This window comes from Scyliorhinus canicula, chromosome 19 (assembly GCF_902713615.1).
Source record: "Scyliorhinus canicula chromosome 19, sScyCan1.1, whole genome shotgun sequence".
In the NCBI taxonomy this organism is placed as follows: Eukaryota; Metazoa; Chordata; class Chondrichthyes; order Carcharhiniformes; family Scyliorhinidae; genus Scyliorhinus; species Scyliorhinus canicula.
The window spans coordinates 92,854,903-92,874,619 of NC_052164.1; the positions used below are offsets into that span (position 1 = coordinate 92,854,903).

Consider the following 19,717-nt stretch of genomic DNA (forward strand, 5'->3'; position numbering starts at 1 on the left):
GAGTTCAATCCTCCTGGAGCTACAAAATGGCCATCCTGGCGTCTCTATAATAGAAATGCTCACCAGGAGCTATGTCTGGTGGTTGGGTCTCACCTCAGACATCACGGAACTGGTGAAACAGTGCAATTCATGCCAGCAAAACCAGAAACTGTCTCCTTCATATTCCCAGCACCCACTGGAGTAGCCAGGAAGGCCATGGGTGGAGCGCATATCAACTTTGCTGGGCCTTTTCTGGGTTCTATGTTTCTGATCCTGCGGCATGCACACTCCAAATGGTTCCAAGCCTTCATGCAATCCAATAGGGGTGGCACAGTGGTTAGCACTGCTGCCTCACAGAGCCAGGGACACGGGTACAATTCCAGCCTTGGGTCACTGTCTGTGTGGTGTCTGCACGTTCTCCCCGTGTCTGCGTGGGTTTCCTCCGGGTGCTCCGGTTTCCTCCCACAGTCGAAAGATGTGCAGGTTAGGTGGATTGGCCGTGCTAAATGGCCCTTTAGTGTCCAACGGTTAGGTGGGGTTACCGGGATAGGTTTTGGGAGTGGACCTGGGTAGGGTGCTCTTTTGGAGGGTTGGTGCAGACTTGATGGGCCGAATGGTCTCCTTCTGCACTGTAGGTATTTGTATTCTATGACTCAATGGCATCAGTTACATTAGAACAACGCCATATTGCCCACCGTCAAATGGGCTGGTAGAGCGGGCAGTGCAAACCTTTAGAATCAGCATGATTCTAAAGCAACGGCAGCGTCCGTCGGGACTAAATTGGCACGGATTTTATATGATTATAGGATAATTCCTCGTTCTACAACAGGAATCACCCCAGCGCAATTAGTAATGGGATGGTGGCTTCGCTTGAGATTAACACTCATTGTCCCAAACCTGGTAGGGAGTGTGGAGTCCGAACAAGAGAATCAGAAAATAAATTCCGAATCTGTGAGATCCGAAAGAATATTAAAGACAGGCGACCTAGTTTACGCGGAGGAACTTTGGAGATGGCTCCAGTTGGGTCCCTGGAGTTATGTTGGAGGTTGGAGAAGACAGGACGTGTATCGAAGGAAACACCTGGACCACCTTAGAAGTAGGGACTCCATTCCCATACAAGCCTCACCACGGCCACAGAGACAGTGCCGGGCTATCGCCCATGGAGAACCCTTAGTCCGTCTCCCATGATACCGAGGACTCCGGTTCCGAGATGAAAGCGGAGGAATTAGGTGTGCTGACTGTAGGACGAATCCGCACCAGTAACTAATTCTTTGGCCCTCCCTCCGGAGGTGAAGATCACCAATTCCGGTTCGCACCTCCATATCCCATTCCATCCTCGTCGGACCTCAGACGGATCGTGAAGAGGCGGAAGAAACCTCATCACCGTGGGAATACTGAGGGGGAAACAGACTTGGTGTGGGGGGGGATGTTATGATGACCACGAAGGACAAGGAAGATCATCAATAGATCACCCCTGTGAGCTTCATGGAATACAAATTCACCTATTGAGCGAGCAGAGGCTCACCAAATAGGAGATGCATAGCGGGGGTTTAAGACCCACAGTTCTGACCCGGACCGGCATCTCCATAGATCCCCGGGCTGGGCCGCAGGTGTTGAATGCTGGGTAGTGGCCCTTTTTTGTTGCTACAATAAAGGGAGTTGTTGTTAGTGACTGGTTTTAGCATTACAGTTAGTTTCAGAGTTATGTGGTTTTTTTTGTCTACCACCAGCTACTTTGTTTCTTAAAGTAATGTTAGTGTCGGTGAACCATTTAATCCCTTGCTGGAATGCTGCTGCTTGCATGAGTTCTTCTCCCACCTTTTGTTTTGCAAAAATGTACTTTTATTTGTAAAATATCAGAAAGAACGTTACAGACATTTCAAAATGGCCATCGCACAAAGTTCAACAATATTCAAGTTTTCTGAAGTGCTCCAGTGCAGTTGTGATGCATGTGATATTCACGGTATACTGTCATTGTCATGTGGTCTGAGGGGTTCGATACATTTCCCCTCCCCTCGTTCTTAGACAGCCACCTCCCCCTATTGCACTTCACAAATGTGCCCAACAAATGATCAGGAAGCACTGACTAGGTTTCTCGAGTTGGTCCTGGACCTTTGCACTCACAAATGCAGTGAGAATGTACCTGCTAATTAAAGTTTTAAATTCCCAGTGTTGCAGTTCTTTTTCTCTTTGTTACCCCCTGCCTGATCTGCACTTATCGCCATGGAATAGTCCCCTTGATGTCCTGGGAATAGGCGACCAGGAGACAGACCAGTTTCTCTTCCCCATGTCACAGAAAATCAAAATAAAGTTAAAACCCTCTTGGTGCAGCATAGTAAGTGCTATTTGAAGCAATGCAAGTCACCCAAAAAAGCATAACATCTGCCAGAAATTCTCATTCCCACCAAACATAAAGACACACCTTTAAATGCAGCATGGCGAAGACATTGCCAGAGTCCCATGCAGCCTGTTGACATTTCAATATTGACGAGCAATTGTATGCTTCACTAAAGCACTCCCAAATCCAACCTCCAATCTCACCCCCCTAGTGGAAGTCCAGATGTGAATGTGGATCAGGTTTGCACTGCTGCCTCACGTTGCCGAGGACCAGGATTCGATCCCGGCCCCAGGTCACTGTCCGTGTGGAGTTTGCACATTCTTCCCGCGTCAGCGTGGGTCTCGCCCCTGCAACCCAAAGATGTGCGGGGTAGGTGGATTGGCCACGCTGAATTGGGGAAAAAAAAATAATTGGGTCCTCCAAATTTATTTTTAGAAGGGATTACAATTTGGAATCTTAAGTGGAATTCCTGGTACGTTTTCAGGCTGATGTAACAATGTACAGTTTTAACTTTGAGAATGAATTGATATCTGGTGCAGTAAGCTTATTCAGACTACCAAAGTATAGAATTAGAATTTTACCTCAAAGCTTTCCTCTTCTGACTGAACTTTGTGATATTTTTGTTTGCGAAGGTGAGTGAATTACTCACTGAATCAATCTTGGCTTCCCATGTTCCGGATGGAGAATTGTCCCTTGCTTGGAGTTCCTCCCACAGAGTAGATTGCCAGAATGGCAGTCATTCACTCGTTATTTCATTGCGGCAAATGATGTGGTTGCAATTTAGACAAAGATTGTCTCAATAAAAACCCACAGCAACTGCAATGTCTATTGTACCTTGTCAAAATACTCACATCAGGATGAAAGTTTGACGATGCTGCATTATATTTTGCTGAAAAATACTCGAGGGAAGGATTACTTCTGGTTTTGAATCTGTGCCTATTATGCGGTCGTTTGATTATAAATGGTTGTGGAAATATTGGATTAAAGACAGGGAAGAAATTCTGGGAGCCTCTGTGGCTCAAATATACTTCATAAAACAGCAATAACTTTGTGGCCTAAAGGTGTAGACTAGATTAAATACAGCACTCCCATTGCAATGAATTCAAAGATACAATGTTCTTATAGAGCACGACAGGGTAGATGCAGGAAGGATGTTTCTTCTAGCTGGGGCTCCAGAACAGGAGACAAAGTCTCAGAATAATGGGCAGGGCTTGAGGAGGAGGAATTTCTTCATTCAGAGGGTGGTGAACCTTTGGAACTCTGTACCCCAGAGAGCCGTGCAGGATAGGTCATTGAGTATGTTCAAGAATGAGACCGACGGATTTCAGCACATTAAAAACATCAGGGGTTACGGGGATATTGCAAGAAAAATTGTGTTGAAGTTGAAGATCAGCCATGATCTCATTGGATGGTGGAGCAAGTTTGAAGGGCTGAATGGTCTACGTCTGCTCCTATTTATTATGTCGTTATATTAGGGCAGGTCCCGAAAGTTAGGTCAGGAGTGATGGAAAGGAGCAGAAGCAGGGCGAGAGGCGCAATGTTTTGTGCACGGAAACCCAGAGCTTAGGGCCTAAGCTTAAAGCACAGTCACCAGTGATGGAGTGTTTGGAGTCGGCACAGGGCATAACATTGGTGTGGGCCAGGGAATGCACAGAAAGAATAAGAAAGTGTCCACGTTTTAATCATCCCTTACAAATATCCATAAAACAGCTACCTTCAGGTGAATTATCCATTGCAATGGTAGTGCTGTATTCAATCTAGTCTACACCTTTAGGACACAAAGTTATTGCTGTTTTATAAATTATATTTGAGCCACAGAGGCTCCCAGAATTTCTTCCCTGTCTTTAATCCAGCTAGAAGAAACATCCGTCCTGCATCTACCCTGCCGCGTAAGAACTTTGTATCTTTGAATGAGATCACCTCTCATTCTTTTAAACACAGGCGAACAAAAGGCCAATCTTTTGAATTATCCCTCACAGGACAGTGCCTCCTTCCCAGGAATTAGTATTGTGAACTTTCATTGTGCTCCCTGTGTGGGAACTATATCTTTCCTTAGGTAAGGAGACCAAAACTGCACACACTACTCCAGGTGTGGTCGCACTAAGGACCCATTTAATTGCCGTAAGACATCTTTACTCTTATACTCAAATTTGCATGTAATAAAAGCCAGCATATCATTTGCATTCTTAATTGCTTCTTCCTTATATGGGTAACTATTGCGTTTTGTTTGATGTTACCCCTCTGAAGTGCCTTGAGATGTTTTACTATGTAAGAAGTGTTGTATAAAGACAGGATTGTTATAAAACACTGGCTAATCATTGGAAATAAATGATTCTGTTCACTAGAATCCATTGAATCCCTGCAGTGTAGAAGGAAGCTGGCTATTTGGCCCATCAAGTCTATACCAACCCTCCGAAAGAGCACCCTACCCAGGTCCACGCACCCGCCCTATCCCCTTAACACCACCTAACCTACACCTCTTTGGATACTTAAAGGACAATTTTGCACGGCCAATCCACCTAACCTGCACATCTTTGGATTGTGGGGGCAAGCCGGAGCACCCGGAGGAAACCCACGCAGACACGGGGAGAACGTGCAAACTCCACACAGGCAGTCACCCAAGGCCGGATTTGAACCCCTGTCCCTGGCGCTGTGAGGCAGCCGTGCTAACCACTGTGCCGCAGTGCCGCCTACGTCCATGTCAATCAGAAGCCAATTTGAATGCTTGTAAAAGTGAACAAGTTCCTGTCTGGAACATAAATAGGAGCAGGAGTAGGCCATTTGGTTAGGCTAGAACAATTTATTTTAACCATAAGGTAGGCTATCGATGGCAGTGTGGTATTAATCAAAAAGTTATTACTTGAAATCTAAAACAGAACCAGAGGTTGCTGGAAATGCACGACAGGGCAGTTTGCACCCGACAACCCCAGCTCCTCAGACTGGCATCTTTCTGCCTGACATACCGATGCATTTTGTGCCATTAATTCCTTCCTCAGAAATCCTGTATTACGGGTTGTCAGCTCTTTAACAACCACGCCTACACAGTCATTCAGCGGGTCCGGCTACAAGGATGAAAGGCTTTTTGAGTGCCTGCCAAACGTTTGGTCTCCAAATTGCTTTGTGGTGGGGGAAAACAAAAGTAGGCTGGCACCAAACACAAATCAGCTTTATGCCCGAATTAAGCAATGCAGCCACTTTGGAGCCAGATAGTCTGTGGCTCTATGTTTGGCCCACTCCTTCCCTATAGTGATGGGAGCTGTGCCTGTTCTGGTTCACCTCCCCTTTCAATGTGAGACCGGCTATTTACACAGTTAATCACAGGGCAGCTTTCACAGATCGCTTGACCGGCAAAGAAAGGAGGAAGGTGGCAGAAAGATCAATGCAAGCATGATAAACGATACTGACTGAAGTAAAGACGAGGCTGGCTCCAGCAATTGTGTCGGGGCCAATTCATTCGTCCAACTTCGCAGTGCCTTTTGGAGGCCGGCCAGTGGGATTGTAACCGCGCCGAAATAGTGCGAAAGAATTGTGGTTTCTGAAACCATTTGAGACAATTCTAACAGAACATAGCTTCGGGGAAACCTTATCTTTCTCAAACCTTTTTTTGCAATGCCTTCATTTTGGTGCTTCCGATATGTTCTAATACAGCAAAACACACAATAAAAGGGAATTTTCTGGCTGACGCACTATCTTGACAATAGGCCACGGTTTGCCTTGGTTTTAAGCAGGTTTATTTCGAAAGAAGATCTCTTGCAGTTTACTGGCTTCCACAACAAAACTTCACTCTGTCCGAGCATTTTTTACCTGCAATTTCCAATGCTAATCACCCGAAAGAAAAATAATCTTTCCGAGATTCAATCTATTTTGTGCCTTTGACAACAGCAGGACACCCCCAAAGATCAATCTATTATGGAATCTGTGGGATGATATCTTGGATACTGGCATGACAATTGGCATGGCGACACAAATGGGATATTATCCCTGACTGTGTGCCACCTGCATATTAATAGCTTGCAAGTTCCTGTTACAGTAGGCACATATGCTTTCATTTTTTTAACAATCGTTTCATAGGATGTCAGCATTGTTGGCAAGACCAGCCTTCATTGCCCATCCCTAATTGCCCTTGTCAAGGTGGTGCCGGGCCACCTTTTCAAACTGCTGCAATCGGTAGCACAATCGGGCAGCAAGGTAGCACAGTGGGTAGCACTGTTGCTCACAGCGCCAGGGTCCCAGGTTCGATTCCGGCTTGGAGTCCGCGTGGAGTCTGCCCTTTCTCCGTGCGTCTGCGTGGGTTTCCTCCGGGTGTTCCGGTTTCCTCCCATAAGCCTCGAAAAACGTGCTGTTCGGTGTATTGGACATTCTGAATCCTCCCTCAGTACACCTGAACAGGCACTCAAGTGTGGCGACAAGGTGCTTTTCACAGTAACTTCATTGCAGTGTTAATGTAAGCCTACTTGTGACATTAAAGATTATAAATATGGTGTAGATGTTGGCCAGAGCTTTGTTCACTGAGCACACGGACATCACAGATATCAACGTGGAGGCACTGGCACAGCGGTAATGTCACTGGACGAGCAGTCTAGATGCTCTGGGGACATGGCTTCAAATGCCTATGGCAGCTAGTGGAATTTGAATTAAATTCATAAATCTGAAATTAAAAGTTCTGACCATTAAACTACCATCAATTGTTGTAAAAACCCATTATAGGGCAGGAAATCTTCCGTCTTTACCCACTCTAACCGACATGTGATCCCCCGTCCTTACCCACTCTAACCGACATGTGATCCCAGACCCACAGCAATGAGATTGACTCGTAACTTCCCTCTGAAATAGCCGAGCAAGCCACTGAGTTCAAGGGCAATTAGGGATGGGCAACAAGTGCTGGCCTTAAAGCAACACTCTTGAAAGAATAAAGGATCACTGTTGGGAAACCAACAGGAATAATAAAATAACTCTGGTTCTCTGAACAGTGAGGGCATGTAGGGAAAATGTACCCTGAACAAACGTGAACTGAGAAAGGACTTTATCGTTCACTTAATTGATGCCTACAGTTGTTCCAGTTACACAGACAGACAGTGAGGATCAGTACTGGCAATGCTTAATTGATAAGAATCTGACACTCCTGAATCTTCTTAATGCTTTGCACATATATTGATCTCTGAAAATGGAAGCTGTTGGACTAACCACTCTTGAGTAAGTCTCAGAAAACAATACATGTTTAAACGATCGATAAATTTAACATGACATCTTGTAAGTTCTCGGCGATGCTCCTGTTTCAGCAGCCTGAGCATGCTCTGTTATGCAAGCTTTAACACCAATAGTTATCTGCCTTTTTATGCTCTCTGCTGTCAGTTACTCCACTGCAAAGTGACGTAAAGACAGCTTAAAAGGGAGCAGACTGTCTCTGAGTGGGTTCTCGTTTGTGCTGATGCAGCTAGCTAACATCCAGGCAGAATAGATGCACCCCAACTTGAGCATTAACCTTGTACAAGTTAAAGTAAAGAGGGGATGGGAAGAAAATCCAGAATGTTTTACATTTCCATGTTTTTCTCCAGTTTTCCCACTCCCCATCGTGACTACCTTCAATGCTTTATAACTCCTGACAGTTCAGTGTGTGCTGAACCTGCAAATGTACATTTGGAAGTAAAGTCAATGAAGAAAATCGCTTATTGTCACGAGTAGGCTTCAATGAAGTTACTGTGCAAAGCCCCTAGTCGCCACATTCCGGCGCCTGTTCGGGGAGGCTGGTACGGGAATTGAACCCGTGCTGCTGGCCTGCCTTGGTCTGCTTTCAAAGCCAGCGATTTAGCCCAGTGTGCTAACTGTGGTGAAGAGAAGAGGCACATTTCTCCAGTACATCTTGTATAATTTGGTTGCATTTGGAAGCTTAGTTTTTGCTTGGCAGATTATTCCAAACATCTTTCCTGCTATTTTTGTTTTAAGTGTTTTCCATTCACAAAGGAGGTGCCAAAGTGAAGAAAAAGATTGAATGTGTGGGACATACTTTCTGGAGTAGAAATCATAGAAATTTACAACATGAAAAGAGGCCATTTTACTCATCCTGCTCGCACTAGCCGACTAGCTGCCAGCTAGCATAATCCCACTTTCTAGCTCATCGTCATAGCCTTACATGTAACTGATGTTAGGCAGGTTGGTTCGATGTGGACTGCACTCGATGCAGGGAAGTTAGAAACAGACGTCTAACACTGGAGAAGATCCAACATTGTTTTATTCAACAATAGAACTGCTATACATATTCAGCTCTATACTGATCTGACTGGTGACCTTGTAGTAGCCTGACCAGACTTACTAGCTACCGCGTGGTGTTTGCACTTGCTAGCTCGTGGACTCTGTCTCAGTAGCTGAGTCCCAAGAGAGCGGGAAACCTAGGGCGCGATTCTCCGCTGCCCACGACGGGTCGGAGAATAGCGGGAGGGCCTTCCCGTCATTTTTCCCGACCTCCCGCTATTCTCCCCCCCCCCCCCCCCCCCCCCCCCACGGCTGCCCCACGACACGAATCGCCGTTTTTTACGGCGAACAGCGATTCTCCCCAGGCTGATGGGCCGAGTTCCCAGGCCTTTACGGCCGTTTTCACGAACGCAAACACACCTGCTCTCACCGTTCGTGAAAACGGCCGCAAAGTGCTGTTCCGGACAACCATGGCACCGATTGGCATGGCCGCACCACGGCCATGCCAAGGGTGGCATGGGCCTGCGGTGGGCACCGATCACGGGCAGCGGGTCTGATACCCGCGCACTGTTTGTTCCTCTGCCGTGAGGGGCATGACGGCCCGCGCATGCGCGGGGTTGACGCATATGCGTGATGACCTCATCCGCGCATGCGCAGGTTGGAGCTGTCCAACCCGCGCATGCGCGGCTGACGTCATTGTGCGCGTCAGCCGCCGTGACGCTTGGCGCGCGGGCTTTGCGACGGTCGCTAAGCCCGCGATGCCGTGCTTCACGGTCCCGGGAGGGGGCGCGGAGGCTGCCGTGAAACACGGCCAGTTTCACGACAGCCTTTACGACTCTCCGCATTTGCGGAGAATCGCGCCCCTAGTGTCCTCTGGCTTTATAGTGGTAGTGTCCTGTCTGGTGATTGGCTGTACTGTGTTGTATGCTTACTGGTCATCCTATGTGTCAATCACTGCCTGTCTGCATCTCATTATATACATTAGTAGATATTATGACAGTAACAGCACTTCAAAAGCATGTCCACATACTGTTTAAATGTTATAGGGGTTTCTGCCTCCACTACCCCTGCAGAAGGCGACTTCCTGATGCCCTCTGGGTGAAAATATCTTGCGTAAAGCTGGGGGCATCTTGCACTAGGAATCAATTTTGTCGTTACTTTTTAAATGTAACCATTTTCTGACATAAGTGTCATCTACCTTGAGGGACTGGTCTCTAAGAGACTGGAGTCATGCGTCCACCCACCCACGGGGATGGGGAGAGGTAAGCAAAGAGGGAAAACACCAGCCAGTCCAGTAAGCAGAGAAAGAAAAATCCAGAAGGTTCTGTGGGGAGAGGAAGAGAGAGGGAAACAGACCTTGTTGCAGCTGATGGCTTGTATCATCATCAGTTATTATTAAGTACAGTTTTTTGTACATGACCATTTTGCAGCTTTGTCTGTGCAAAATTAAAGATTATGTCATCTGGTATTTCACACCTCGCGCAGTAACTTCTATATTATGTTGCATTCCACAAAACTGAGACCATATTCTTCGGGTGTCCAACATGAAACTGTAGCATAAATTCTGGATATATGGAATGATTGTAGGCCGTTTAATAATCATAATAATAATAATAATCGCTTATTGTCGCAAATAGGCTTCAACGAAGTGACTGTGGAAAGTCCCTAGTCACCACATTCCGGCGCCTGTACGGGGAGGCTGGAACGGGAATTGAACCCGCGCTGCTGGTCTTGTTCCGCATTACAAGCGCAGCTGTCTTAGCCCACTGTGCTAAACCAGCCCCATTTGGCCTGTCATGTACATGCCTCTTTGCAAGAGTAACTCCGCGAGTTCCACCTTTTCATCAGAGACCTTGAAAAAATTTATCTTTCGGTACTTATCCAAATCTCTTTGGAAAGGCACTCAAGAGCAACAATTTGCATTTATGTAGCACCTTTAAAGTAGTAAAATGTCCCAAGGCGCTTCACCAGACATCATTTGCCACCCAGTCGCAAAAACAGGCCAACGGAGCTCTGGCTTTAATGTCCCTGTGGCGCCTCAGTCAATGTAGCACTCCATCAGCACTCTTCAAATGAGTTGGTCTAGATTATGTGCTAAAGTCCTGGGGGTGGAACTTGGAACTGCAACCCTCGCGATTCAAAAATACATTACTTGCTGAATATAGCTGGTGATACAATGAGATATGTGTAATTAATGATATTCTTTGAAAAGGGTGCAAGTAGTACATTTAACACGTTATTCTATCAGTATTACAATCAAGTTTATCTGTTCCACAGAGTTTTCAGAGGTGAGTCTAAAACACTATTGGCAATGACTTTCTAGCCTTCCATCAACGCGGCTCAGTGCTGGGATCACGGGAGGGTTGAATTTACCCTTTAATGTTGAGAATGACTGTAGCATATTTCAACTTGATCTTCTCAGGTTGACATCAAACAGTGCCATTACTTGGTTGACCTCGACAGAGAGACAGAGACTCCACGTGAGCCAAGATATTCTGCAAACAAAGAAGAATGGATGATCATAGCATACAAACCATTCTTGGATGTCACACGGTGAGCTGGTATTCTTTGAAACAATTAAAACTGTTAGCGTTTACTAATGGAACTTTGACATGATAAATGGTGACCTTTTGTGTCCGTGCAACTGTTTATCACGACATAATTAAGACCGCAATAAGTCGGCAAGGCAACTTGACTTGACATCATGTGAGAACTGGCATGATTCTCTACATTTTTACACGCTGTGCAATCTGTTGTCCAACTAACACAGATTTTACTCCCCAGAGGGAGTGAAAATGCAGTTTCCAAGCAATAACTTGCCCTGAAGCTAAGCAACAAAATCACATTGAGGTTTCCAAGTCTACTATAGTTTTTATATCTACTATCGGTGTTGCTGTAAGCAGAGTACATTTATACTTTTCATTGATTCATTCATGAGGTTTAGGGTATGGCTGACTCGACCAACATTAGCTTATCGTCCGTTCTTGCCCTTGAGCAGATAGCGGTGAGCTGCCTTCTTGAACCGCTGCAGTCCATGCGCTGTAGGAACACCCACAGTGCTGTTACCAAGGGAATTCCAGGACATTGACCCAGCAGCTGTGAAGGGATAGTGCTGTAGTTGCAAGTCAGGATGGTGAGTGGCTTGGAGGGGAACTTGCAAGTGATGGTGATCCCATGATCCGCTGCCCTTTTGTTTCTGGGTGGTAGAGACGCGGGTTTGGAAGGTGCTGTTGGAAAAAGCCAGCAAATTGAGTTCACATACTTAGATTTATGTTAATGACTTGCTTCATTTTTGAAGATCCTGATTGGTCTTCAGGTGGTTACTCCTAACTTACTGCTCTCTACATTCTAGACTATCGACTAATATGTTGCTCCGCTTTCACTGGCAGCAGTACGCCAAGGACAATCTTTATTATACCATTGAGAGCATTTGCCTTAACAATGGTTTAACAATGTCTTGACTCCCAGAGTGCTTTAACGCAGCAAACTGCACCTCAAAGTACCTCATCCAGTATATCTCACAGGGTGAACTTTTGATTTTAATTGTGTTGTGTTGGACATTGATGATCTCACTGAGTCCTGCTCCAATATTTTCTCGCATTATCTCAAAGGAAAACAGTAGGAAGAGAGGGTGAAGCACAAAGCTACAACCTCCCTAACCCCAGCAACACTTGACAGAGTTGGAGATAAAAGGAGCCGTCTACAATGTGGATCCTGGTCTGGAGGGTGTTAGCTATGCAGAGAGGCTGAATAGACTTGGACTGTTTTCATAAGAACTACGGAGGTTGAGGGGTGACCTGATAGAGGTCTACAAGATTATGAGACGCATGGATAGAGCGGATGGGCAGGCACTCTTTCCCAGGATGGAGGGGTCAGCCACCAGGGGGCATTGGTTTAAGGTCCGTGGGGCAAAGTTTAGAGGAGATGTGCGAGGCAGGTTTTTTACACGGAGGGTGGTGAGTGCCTGGAACGCGTTGCCAGGGGATGTTGAGGAAGCAGATACATTAACAACGTTCAAAAGGTATCTCGACAAATACGTGGATAGGATGGGTATAGAGGGATACGGCACTTGGAAGTGCTGAGGGTTTTGGCCAATCTTGACCGGTACAGGCTCGGAGGGCCGAAGGGCCTGTTCCTGTGCTGTATTGTTCTTTGGTCTGTAATATGAACTCTGTTGCCTTAAGGGTGAAGGGCCTTAGCTGAACCCAGCACTTGGTACTCTGGAGAAAGCTGCAGATGATTTTAAACAATTGACACAACCCTTACCACGAGTGGCCTGCAATTCCAGATTAGTAGATATCCTGAGGTTTACGGCCCCTGAGACCTCGAATCCAGAGTTTGCCGTGGTCCTTGTAACAAGCCCTGCGGGGGGGAGGGGGGGGGGGAGGGGGTGGATGCAGCCACAGCCGCAATCTACTGATTAGCAATGCATATTGTGGGTGAAGGAATCAAAGAAACCAATGCCGGTTCAGTGCAAAGTTAAGCATTCCTTCAGTGGACCGTAATTCTGTAACATTGCTGGTTGCGTAGTGTCAGGAAACTGCAATGGCAGAGTGCCTAATTCAGATACTCTCGTGAGTTTTAATGGAAAATAAAAATTCAGTTCAGACTAAAGGTGATTAAAATCATACCGTGGGCGTGCACGGGACCTAAGTCTCTATACTGACCCCTGCACGGGATCCAGATAAAATTGTACATCCTCGATGGCTCCATATTCCCTCTTTCCCTCACCTGATTCTGCTACATGCTTCTATTCTCCAGCCTCAGTCCAATTTCGGATTAAAGAAAGTTAACCTCACAATAAAGTTCCACTCCAAAGCACTCTTCAGGCAATTGAGCATTTTTTGAAGGGCGGCTGCAACCGTTTTGAGTATAGAATCATAGAATTTACAGTGCAGAAGGAGGCCATTCGGCCCATCGAGTCTGCACCGGCTCTTGGAAAGAGCACCCTACTTAAGCTCACCTCCACCCTATCCCCGTAACCTAGTAACCCCACCCAACCTTTTGGACACTAAGGGGCCAAAATTCATTTAGCATGGCCAATCCACTTAACCCACACCTCTTTGGACTGCGGGAGGAAACCGGAGCACCCGGAGGAAACCCACGCAGACACGGGGAGAAACTCCACACAGATAGTCACCCGAGGCCAGAATTGAACCCGGGACCCTGGAGTTATGAGGCAGCAGTGCTAAACACAGTGTCACCGTGCAGCCCCCAGCAAAGAATATGAACAAAAGAGTATTTAACCTGTTTACCAGCAGAGAAACTTCCTCCGAGACTGGTGCAATGGCATCTTTACATCCACCTGATAGGGCAGCCAACCCTCCAGGATTGGCCAGGAGTATCCAGGAATTGACAATGTGCAATCCTGGAGGAATTCATCGGGACATTAAATACAGATTGGGGGATTTTTTGGCCATTTTCTTTGAACATTTCTCTTCATCAGATATAAACATCTTGACAATGGCGGAGGGAGGGGGGAGTTGCCGTTTGGTTGAAAGTCAAGCATCGCCCCATTGGATGTTGATTTTACTTTCCGATTGGACATGCAATGCCCCACAAGGATGGATGTGTTGGTCGATTGATGGCTGGAATGTGGGGGAAAACTGTGGAATGAAACTTCTAGGAATACATTCAATCGCAGTTGTCAACCCGAGAGGGCAGGCGGGACCTTGGTTTAACATCCCGCCTGGAAGGCGACCCCTTTGCGCAGTGCAGCACTCCCTCAGTACTGCCCTGGAGTCTCACCCTTAGATATGTGCTCAGGTTGCTGGAGTGGGGCCGGCCTCGGTGGCTGGGGTCCTCCTTTCCTACACGCCGGCGCCTGTAGCCCTGCGCCATGTTGCGTCGGGGCCGGCGCGTTGAAGGAGGCCATTGCGCATGTCCTCGTTGGCGCCGGCGCAACTGCGCATGCGCGGATCCCACTGCGCACAGTTCGCGCCGGGATCTGCAGCTGGAGTGGCGCGAACCACTCCAGTGCCATGCTGGCCTCCTGGGGGAGCCAGAATTGGACATGGGAGCGGCCCGTAAAACGCGACGGCGTTTACGACAGCGTGGACACTCTGCCACGGGATTGGAGAATCCCGCCCCCCCCCCCCCAAATCTATAGCTATTCTCCCAGCTGCCGAGGACTTAAGCTCTGAAAAACCCTCTCTCAAAAACTTTGCCTCTCTCTCACCCTCCCTCTTCTTTTAAATAGCTCCATAAAACCAAACCAACATCTTTTATCAACATGTCCCAAATATCTCCTCATTTGGCATGGAACGCAAAGGAATGAGGGATTGTGTGACTACAAATGCATGATGCTTCACCACACTATACCACTGTCCTGTGATCCAAACAAGACTTCTGCATTCCTGTAAATTATTGCAATGTTCTTGCTTTGTAAGTTTGCCTCACGAAGGATAACAATCTGAATTCTGGGGAAAAAATTGCTATTAAAAAAAAAATGTGCTGATCAGAAAAGGGCCATTTTCTGCATTGAGTAAAGACACAGCTCTTCCATCGCCAACTTTGAATAAGCTTTACAAAAAGATATGCACAGTGACAAGCGGCAGAAATGGAAAATAAATAAATTTATCTCGGCCGCAATTCTCCCAAATGAATTCCCAGTGCTGCCGGTGGTGGGAAAATCAGTGCGTTTCCGGCTGGTCCTGGCTGCACTAATCAGGTGTTTATTCAACGGCACTTTTTTTTGGCGAGGGGTGGGTTTTGCACTGCCTTTGAGAGGTGGGGCCTAAACATGTTTACGGGCCCTACTCATCAGATAGAGGTGCCATTTTCAAAGGCTACCTTGATCTCAGAGAAACACTGCAGCCCCCTTCTCCAATTGCTGGCAAGGCCCCGCCCCACAGCTGAGCGGCACCCTGTTATGGGCTTGCCCTTTCAGGTCCCCCCTTTAGGCCCAGCCCTTGGCAGTGCCAACCTGGTGCCATGGACTCTGAGGTGGATCAATTACCCTCTCCACACTAACCTCCAGGGTTCTGAGGGGGGTCCTTCAGAGGACGTAAGGGTTGATGGGGGGAGGGGGGGCGCAGACCTGGGCTGGGCTGGAAGGGCTCAGATCTGGTGTCTTTCCCAGGATAGGGGTTGAGTGGCTGGTCTTCCCTCTGTAGCTTTGAAACCCTTTGATGTTTCTCCTAGCATGCTACATTCAAAGATCTATCAGATGAAGGTAAAAGTATTCCCTCTGATGTGTTGTAAATCTTTTGAGTGCTTCTTACAGTCCATTTCATTCCCCTTTAACCTTTTCAAGCCTTTGGGCATGCTGAGAAGCTTAAAGCTTCGAACTGCAAGTGTTTACATTCAATTTCATGACCCATCGGGCGGCATTCTCCTGTACCCGGTGGGACGGAGTGGTGTGAACCACTCTGGTGCGGCCCGCCCCAAAGGTGCGGAATCCTCCGCACCTTCAGGGGCTAGGCCGGCGCCGGAGTAGTTTGCACCCCGCCGGCTGGCGTGGAAGGCCTTTGGTGCCACGCCAGCCGGGGCCGAAGGGACTCCGCTGGCCAGCGAGAGTCCACGCATGCGTGGGAGTGTCAGCGGCTTCTGACGTCGGGGATGGGCCGGGGGAGTGGGCCTAGGTAGGGTGCTCTTTCAGAGGGTCAGTGCAGACTTGATGGGCCAAATGACCTACTTCTGCACTGTAGGTATTCTATGGATTCTATTCTATAGATTAGGGTATAAAATATATTGTGTACCCTGTGTTATCTTTGTGAATTTGTATGTATCTGTTCAGGTATAGTTGGGGTGAAGGAGTAGTGTAATTTGACTCATTTACTGGTGTTTGTATTGAAATCCAGTATAATATAATTTATTTTCCTGTTTACTAAATGTTTTATTCTTTTATTAAAAGTTCATCAGCAGACCCTTGTGAATCTGTTCAGTCACTGCCCTTTATGGTTTCTAAAAGAAAATAGAAATTAGGATTTATCAAGTCAGGTTCCACTCTGTGATCTGACTTGTCCAGTAGTAACATCAGCTGGGATCACAACAATATTTTCTAAAGTATGTGGTTTGAGCTTGCGGGAATGTAGCGGAAGGGGCAGCCAGTGGTTGCAGCAAGAATTCCCAATTCTAGTTATGCAACCAAGGAATGGCACAAGAAAGATCCTGATCATCGAATTTACAGTGCAGAAGGAGACCATTCGGCCCATCGAGTCTGCACCAGCCCTTGGAAAGAGCCCACAGCTCCACTCTATCCCTGTAACCCAGGAACTCCACTTAATCTTATTGGACACTACGGGCAATTTAGCAATCCCCCTAACCTGCGCACATTTTTGGACTGTGGGAGGAAACCGGAGCAACCGGAGGAAACCCACGCAGACACATGAAGAAAGTGCAGACTCTGCACAGACCGTGACCTAGCGGGGAATCGAACCTGGGACCCTGGAGCTGTGAAGCAACTGTGCTAACCACAGTGCTGCCGTGCCCCCGCTCTGGAGCAGATATAAGGACCACAGAGGAATTGAATTATATCCAGCTGCCTCGGTCCTAAGCTCTGAAATTCTCTTCCTAAATTTCTCCGCCTCCCCGTCCTTTAACACACCTCTGAAAACCTACCTTTGTCCATGCCTTTTGTCACTTGTCCTAAATTGACCGTATGTGACTCCCATGAGGTTTGTTTGATAACAAAACCTGTAAAGTCGCAATGCAGGTTGTCCTTGTGTTTTCTGGCGGAGGGTTGCAAGCCACGTCATCCTCCAGCCACTTGGATGACGCACAACATGCAGCTGAAATGTTTGCCTATCGACAAGGAAAGATGGCAACAGGGTAGCATGGTGGTTAGCATAAATGCTTCACAGCTCCAGGGTCCCAGGTTCGATTCCCGGCTGGGTCACTGTCTGTGTGGAGTCTGCACGTCCTCCCCCTGTGTGCGTGGGTTTCCTCCGGGTGCTCCGGTTTCCTCCCACAGTCTAAAGATGTGCGGGTTAGGTGGATTGGCCATGCTAAATTGCCCGTAGTGTCCTAATAAAAGTAAGGTTAAGGGGGGGGTTGTTGGGTTACGGGTATAGGGTGGATACGTGGGTTTGAGTAGGGTGATCATGGCTCGGCACAACATTGAGGGCCGAAGGGCCTGTTCTGTGCTGTACTGTTCTATGTTCTATGCTCTAGTTAAACATAAATTGCACAAGTTGACAGGAAAAGGCTGGCCTACGGTTCATGAGGTTGTGAGTGTTCATGACCATGTTGTAGTGGACAAGGAAGCAACTCGGAGATCGGAACTGGCAGCAGAAAACAGTATTGTGAAGTCTGTCACTCCTATCGGTGGCTGGCTACTGACGCATAGTACCTTCTGAACTAGTTTATCAATGTGTGCAAGCAATCAAGAAGAGCCCCACAACTGTACCTGTGAGGGCAACTAGAGAGTGGCAGAGGAGGTGATGCTGCAAGTGTAAGAGCAAGAAGGGTTAATGCTCTGGGCCAAATCATTGATCAGTAAAGAGCTACACATAGGCAATCAAATTTCTAGTGCATTTGTGATTTTGAACGTTTGACTTTCCCTGCCCTTAGTTTATAAAGTTTCATTCCACGTCAGTCAGATGCAACTAACCTAAGCTCTCTCTGAAAAGCCCACTGTGATATTCAGGGGGAAATGCAAGCAGGGCAGTTCACGAACCAGTCTCGGCGAAGCACAGAGCCATCAGGCTTCAAGATCGCTGAGTGCAGCATCTTACTCCAGTTCGTGATGACAGTGCAGTCAGCTAAACCCATCTGTGTCTCTCTCTCTGACTCCAGCACAGCTGTCTGATCTGACAGGAGGTGTTTGATGCAGCAGAGCCCCGAGACTAGCCTTACTGCATTATTTAGTGACGTAATTTAGCTCTTGCAGCCACTCACCAGATCACAAGCTGTGTACGCACGTCATCAATTACTTGATACTTATTTAGCACATTTCCGTCAACAGATATTTTAAAAATGCAGCTCGACAGATAAGAAAATCCATAAGACGTCAGCATGATCCTCTCAATTCCTTTCACCTCAGTTTCAGCTTAACTGTGGTGAATTCAAGGCTGATTGCTCCCTCTTGTACTCAGGTAATCTGGGTCCATTAATCTGATTCCATTGAATGAGGGAATAATGTTGAATCTGCCCTTTTTCCTACATTATGATGGTGACTATACTACTGGACTAGCTCTAAAGCACTTTGGGATTTCTTAAGGTCATATATATAAAGATCTGTGGCATAGGAGTAAGATGAGACCCTTTCGCCCCCTTAAGCCTGCTTCACCATTCAATCAGGGCTGACCTGATTGTGGCATTAACACCACTTTCCTGCCTGGTCACATAACCCTTGATTCACTTGTCAGTCAAAAATCTGTCCAACTCGGCCTCCGATACATTCAATGAGCCAGCCTCCACAGAATGAGAATTCCAGAGACCGACAACCTTCTGAGAGAAGAAAATGCTCCTCACCTCGGTCATAAACGGGAGGCCCCACCTCCACTTATTTTGAAACTGTGCCCCCTCATTCTCAATTCCCCCACAAAGTGAAACAACCTCTTGGCATCTGCTCTGTCAAGCCCAGTAACGGCAACGAAGCGGAACTTTCAGGTCTGCGAGTTCCATTCACGTTCCATTGCTCTCAAGTCACAACAATTGCTCTGGCCTACCTCGGGGGTGTGTTTGGGGGGGGGGGGGGGGGGGGGCACTTGTTGCTCAAACCAAAGTTAGTGATTCAACCTACGTGCTACTACCGCCAGCGTTCAAAAACTGGAGGCATCGAGGGAAACTTCCTCCCAATGAAACTCTTGATCCCATCGACAGCAGTGAGGATATTGTGTTTGTCTTAGTCGGTTGCTTCTCGTACGAAAGCTCTTGGGACTGGTATTTAATATAGTTGGCTGCCAATCGTCGGCTGTTAGCATTTCACACCCTCTTCCATTTTGCTTTGATCAGTTCAAAAGGCACTTAACCAGCTACCATTTTCACATCTGTGTTAGGAAAACAAATGCAGTTTTGTATTGGTAAACATTAGAAATACGGGATAGTTCTAAGTGTGTGAAATGTTTCTGTGCCTGTAAGGGTAAAACCTATAGTTAGATTCATGCTGGGGGTTGGTTAGGTTCCAACTATGTTCCTATTGTGTTTAGAGAGAGTTGTAGCGTGAGGAATAAATAAAAGGCAGAAGGATGTGGGTGTTGCTTAGCAATGTGGCCTTGTAAGGTAGAGTTTTTAAAGTTTAGTTAGCTAGTTTGATTACAGTTGAAG

General features: G+C 47.0%; 1 protein-coding gene across 5 annotated transcripts in view; it reads left to right on the forward strand.

Moving 5' to 3' along the window:
• alg9 (ALG9 alpha-1,2-mannosyltransferase) overlaps positions 1-19,717 on the forward strand; it is a 245,372-nt gene that overhangs the window by 117,799 nt on the left and 107,856 nt on the right. For 4 of the 5 annotated variants that reach the window (XR_005458175.1, XM_038779072.1, XM_038779074.1 and 1 more), the window contains exon 14: positions 10,929-11,059. Coding sequence is in view for 4 of the 5 variants with exons in the window: in XM_038779072.1 (XP_038635000.1) it covers positions 10,929-11,059 (131 nt within the window). In the remaining variant the exon portion in view is untranslated. Of the gene's footprint in view, positions 1-10,928; positions 11,060-18,413; positions 18,544-19,717 lie in introns of all 5 variants that reach the window. The other variant, XM_038779073.1, reaches the window with a different exon arrangement.